Genomic DNA, 5929 nt, shown 5'->3' on the forward strand with positions numbered 1-5929 from the left:
TCCTTCATGTCACAATTCTAGGGGGGGACTGGACATGATCACACCTCACCTGTACACAGGTAAATACAGGGGTCCTTCATGTCACAATTCTAGGGGGGGACTGGACTTGATCACAGCTCACCTGTACACAGGTACGTACAGGGGTCCTTCATGTCACAATTCTAGGGGGAGGACTGGATATCATCACAGCTCACCTGTACATAGGTACGTACAGGGATCCTTCATGTCACAATTCTAGGGGGGACTGGATATTATCACACCTCACCTGTACACAGGTATGTACAGGAGTCCTTCATGTCACAATTCTAGGGGGGTACTGGACATGATCACACCTCACCTGTACACAGGTACGTACAGGGACCCTTCATGTCACAATTCGGAGGGGGGGGGGTACTGGATGTTATTACACCTCACTTGCACACAGGTACCTACAGGGATCCTTCATGTCACAATTCTAGGGGGGTACTGGATATGATCACACTTCACCTGTACACAGGTACGTACAGGGATCCTTCATGCCACAATTCTAGGGGGTACCGGATATGATCACACCTCACCTGTACACAGGTACGTACAGGGACCCTTCATGTCACAATTCTAGGGGGGGACTATATATCATCACAGCTCACCTGTACACAGGTACGTACAGGGATCCTTCATGTCAGTTCTGAGGGGGAGGGGGCTGGATGTTATCACACCTCACCTCCATACAGGTATGTACAGGGATTCTTCATCTCACAATACTTATGGGGGGCACTAGATATTGTCACACCCCACCTCACCCAGGTACGTACAGGGATTCTTCATGTCTCCTTCTCGGGGGCAAGTGCAGGATATTATCCCACCTTACCTGTACATAGCTATATACAGGGATGGCACAATTCTAGGGGGGTACTGATTATTATCACTTACTCACCTGCACTCAGGTACCAAAGGGTTCTGTCGTGCCTCAAATATTGGAGGAAGTGGGTATCACACCTCACCCGTACACAGGTATACACAGGGCTCCTTTATGTCACATTTCAAGGGGGGTATCAGCAAAAAGTTTCCCAGCACACTCACCAGCCAGCATGCAAAAAAACTTACCGCTAAGGATAAAAAAAGAGAGTTTTAGATACACGTCTTCTGCAGAACATGTGCAAGCCGCATAGCCGCGCCAAGGCACCTCTACATAGTGCAGTCGTAACTCTGACCTATGAGAGTCTCCATCTGCAGAAGACGTGTAACTAAACCTCTGTTTTTAACCTTAGCGGTGAGACAAGTTTTTTTGCATGCTGGCCGCACCGGCTGTGTGCTGGGAAACTTTTTGCTGTTACTGTATAAAGCCCTTCCATGTGCACCGCGCTGTAAAGTTGGTTATGAGTTGATGAGTGTGTTTGCCATTCGTTTTGCTTGACTGATTTAGTGCAGTGACACACTGGGGAGGTTGGGCTTCCGCCTGACAAACCTGCACCCAATTTAATCTTCTGCCCCATGTGCTCCAAGATGGAGACTCTTATAGGTTAGAGTTAGGACCGCACTATATAGAGGGGCCTTGACGTGGCTGTGCGGCTTCCACATGTTCTGCAGAAGACGTGTATTTAAGACCTCTGTTTTTACCCTTAGCGGTCAGACAAGTTTTTTTGCATGCTGGCTGGCGAGTGTGCTGGGAAAACATGTTGCTGTTTTACTGTATAAGGCCCTTCCATGTGCACCGCGCTGTAAAGCTGGTAACAAGTTGATGAGTGCACACAGGTTTGCAAAGGTATCCTTCATGTCTCAATTCTTGGTAGGGAGGACCAGATATTGTCACACTTCACCTGCGCCCAGGTATGTACAGGGATTCTCCATGTCTCCATTCTGGAGGATTCAGGCACATTCGTGTCTCAAATTGGGGGGTAATAATCACAGTGTTGAAGGTGGGATGGCACACACATACCTCTTTCTGTGCTGTCCTCCAGCAATGACGGGTCCAGCAGGGCCATAACCCTTCCCCACCCCATCTATAGCAAAACCTGGGCAGGGTCAAAATCCGTCCCTACTCCATCTATAAGAAAACCTAGCAGGAGTCATAACCCTTACCTACTCCATCCAGTGGCGTAACAATCGCCATAGCGACCCAGGAGGCCGCTATGGGGCCCGGGGCACAGGGGGGCCCGGCCAGATGCTGTGCGGCCCGCCTGGGTCGCTATGGCATCTTATGCTGGTGGCTTTCACTGGCGGCTGTGAGAAGAATGTGCTGCTGTTCAGTTTACTGACAGTGATCTGTGCAGCAACGCGTTCCTCTCACAGCCACTGCGGAGTTAATGAGAGCCAGCAGCGGCAGTGGAGCAGGCTGGACCTGGCAGTGGAGGAGGAGGCGGGGCCCGTGGTCGGCAGCAGAGTAGGAGGTGGGGCCCGGTGACGGAGAAGGAGGCGGGGCCCATCAGCGGTCATGCAGGAAGAGGAGGCGGACAGGTAAGGAGTGTGACCAGCCCACCTGAGGGTGACCCTGCAGATCCCACAATAGAGAGGGTCACCCTCAGGTGGGCTGCGTGCGATCTCAAGTGCGCTCTGCAAGGGGCATAACTAGAAGTCACAGGGCCCCATACAAAATTTTGCTATGGGGCCCTGTGATTTCTAGTTATGCCCCTGACCCCATCCATAACAAAACCTGACAGGGGTCATATCAAAACCCTTACCTACAGTGTTTATTTTCTACTGAAAACTTTATTAAAAATGATGTTACAAAGAAAAACAAACCCTTCCCTACTCCATCCATAACAAAACCTAGCAGGCATCATAAACCTTCTTTACTCCATGGGGGTCATAACCCCGAAAAGTCCATAAGGCAAAGTTGGACCCCTCGTCATGGGGGGAGTTATAATTGTCTGCTACAGCAAAGTATTTCCTCGGAATCATCCGGAGTTTAGTTTGAATGAAGATCCTCTCATGTACGATGTGTTCCTATGGAGGTGAAGAGCTCCTGTAGAAAGTGTCCCAGTACTGAAGGTAAAGTTACTCTTCTGGTACTTGGATGGAAGGGATTCCAGGTGACTGCCCACTGAGCCCCGAATCCCGGGAACCTCTCTATCATACAAACGTTATATGACTCTTTGCTACTTGTTTCCTCCCCTTTCATGGTTCTCCCGTCTTCCTAGTCACTACCTTCTGACCAAAAGCAATGGATGGGCTTCTGGGGAAGAACATGGAACCATGTGGGAGGCGCCTCCTGTGATGGGTCATCCATCAACCTTACACGATGATTTGGTTTCTTTCCAACACTTGTGTTTCCCTCGTGTACATTTCCATCACGGAGCTGAATAATCTATAGCAAGCCAAGTATGACGTTCCTTGCCCATCACCCTCCACCCTCCCAGGACTCCCACCACACAGAGAGCCCAGAAACACATTATTTTATTCATTTTCTCATTTCAGAAAAACAATTTGACTTCTAATGACATAAAATCCCGGAGTGCCATCCTCCTATTTCAGAGAGGACGGTCCATAAATTCTTCATGGTTGTCATTAATATGGTTTTTATTGCAGCTTTCCAGAAAAGAAATGGATCCACCAGGACACAATAAGAGCTCGTCCTTCTCTCATGTGGAATGTATACTCTTTGGGTTTCCAGGGGTAACAAAGCTCATCGTTGATCAGGGATGGAACTCCCTCTACATCCTTGGTTCTCAACTGGTGGGTCGTGACCCAAATGTGGGTCGCGACCCCGTGTTCAGTGGGTGACCACATGCCTGCCACTGCACTAGGTGGCCTCCCCCTTAGCTCAGCACAGTCAGTTCTAGGGCCAAGCAGCCATTCAAAATATGCTGCCCGGTGCCGAGTGTCAGTTTGAGGTGGGATAGGATGGGGCCTTGGCCGCGAGGGAGCTCCATCCATAAGTGCATTGCTTACAGCTCCCACACGTGTCCTGTAGAGGTGGCTGGACCGGAGGACCCCAGCCTGAGGATCCACTCCAGCGATTTACGCACTTTACTATGCAATCGCGCATTCTGGTGTGGGAGGTATGTTGCATTGCCATTCATTTGAATGGCACCACCAAACACACCGTCCACCCACCGTTCGATCACCTGCACTGAAACGCACGGTACCGCAATGCTTCGGAGCAACTTGGGTCATGACTTAAGGACCAAGGACAAATGTGGGTCCCGGGGTTACACAGGTTGAGAACCGCTGCTCTACATGATGGTCCACAATGAGGGTTTTTCAGGTGTATTTCCTATTTAAGAACATATTTGTCTGATAATTGTAGAAGAGTTCCGTGTGAAGCTTTTATTTCACATGTGAAGAGGATCGTATATATAAACGAATGTTGTATCTAATGGATATCTTTTGTTTTACAGACATGGATCTATCAGGCCGTAATAAGAGCTCGTCCTTCTCTCACATGGAATTTATACTCTTTGGGTTTCCTGGGGTCACAGAGTTCCGACCCCTCCTGGCTCTTCCCTTCTCCTCCATATACGCGGTGATACTGGGTGGTAATTCTGTGGTTACGTTGCTCATTGTATTGGAGAAAAGTCTACACACACCGATGTATACACTCATCTTTTCTCTTCTGGCCGTCAATGTTGTCTACACCACGGCCATCACACCCAAGATGCTGCTAGCACTGTTTGGCCTGGACCAGATCACCTTGGCTGGGTGTTTGGTGCAGATGTTTGTTGTATATTCCAGCATCATGGCCGAGTCCACAATTGTGCTGCTCATGGCAGTAGATCGGTACCTAGCCATCATCCAGCCACTACATTACCATGAGATTGTAGGCAAGCAATTGGTTGTCCACTTGGCAGTCAATGGAGTGATCCGTAATGGTGTATTTGTGTTCCCTCTGGTAATTTACGCTGCCCGCCTCTCCTACTGCAGATCCAACGTCATCCATCACTTCCATTGTGAAAGCATGATGCTCTTCAGCCTGGGGTGCGGGGAGTCTAGAGCCCAGATCATAGGATTGGTGGTGAGGACACTCACCATGTTTTGTGACATCACCATCATCTTCATTTCCTATCTGAAAGTCCTTCACACGGTCCTGAGGATCGCAGCGGGAACGGCTCGGTATAAAGCTCTCCACACCTGCAGCACCCACCTGGTGGTGGTCGTCCTCATTAACGCCTTCGGATGTATAATCTCTATTTTGCATTTGCTGGGGAACTCCGCCTCCTACAACCTCCAGAATATCTGCAGTGCCATCTACTTCCTATTCCCGGCAATGGTGAACCCATTTATCTACGGTGTACGGATGGAGGAGATCAAGAGCAATCTACAGAGACGCTGGAGGAAGAAGACACATAACTCCATTAGAGACAGAAGACACTGAGACTGGTGTGACATCTCTCTTCACTTTTTTTTCCACTAGGTTTTGGTTTTGTTTCAGCAATTTAAAGATTACAATGGGAAAGGCTTAAATATAATCAACCAATAAAACCGCGCTCAGGTGTAATAATAAGATTATCGGTATCGGCCGCAATGCAACCAAGTAAAATACTATAAAATGATGAATAGCAATGCACGGCGCTAAACCTTTATATCTTCAAAACTCAAATATATAAAGTGTCCATGTGCAATATCAGAATCAGTGTACATATAAAACTTTATTATCACATAAACATAATGTGCCAATAAGCATCCCAGTGTGCAATTCACATGCAGTGCAATAAAGTGCAAATGGAATCCACAATATAAAGTATATAAAAGTGTTATAAATATTCTCACAGTCCAACATCCAGTGTGGAGACTCCTTATCACTTACCTGGTGGAGGACCAGGGCAGCCATCAGAAATTTTGGGGCCCCCTACACGGCTTTAGGCCGCCCCCCCCGCGCGCCGCTGGACGCAGGGCTTAGTGACGCGCTGGACACAGGACCCACCTGAGAGTGACCCTGTAGAGCCCACCATAGATGCTGCACAGCCCATCTGATACTCTCTATGGTGGGCTCTGAAGGGGTCTTTAGTGG

General features: G+C 48.8%; 1 protein-coding gene across 1 annotated transcript; it reads left to right on the forward strand.

Annotated features, from left to right (window-relative positions):
• The first annotated feature begins 4321 nt into the window (after nucleotides 1-4321).
• LOC108802586 (olfactory receptor 51E2-like) lies at nucleotides 4322-5293 on the forward strand. The gene has a single exon (XM_018574445.1). The coding sequence runs from the start codon at nucleotides 4322-4324 to the stop codon at nucleotides 5291-5293; it is 972 nt and encodes a 323-aa protein (XP_018429947.1).
• Nucleotides 5294-5929: the final 636 nt, after the last annotated feature.

The sequence above is a fragment of the Nanorana parkeri genome, unplaced genomic scaffold (assembly GCF_000935625.1).
Source record: "Nanorana parkeri isolate BGI_ZX_2015 unplaced genomic scaffold, ASM93562v1 scaffold2972, whole genome shotgun sequence".
NCBI classification, from domain to species: Eukaryota; Metazoa; Chordata; class Amphibia; order Anura; family Dicroglossidae; genus Nanorana; species Nanorana parkeri.

Bases quoted from the DNA above. Each gene is read 5' to 3' on its own strand.
- LOC108802586 (XM_018574445.1), top strand. From the start codon at position 4,322: ATGGATCTATCAGGCCGTAATAAGAGCTCGTCCTTCTCTCACATGGAA.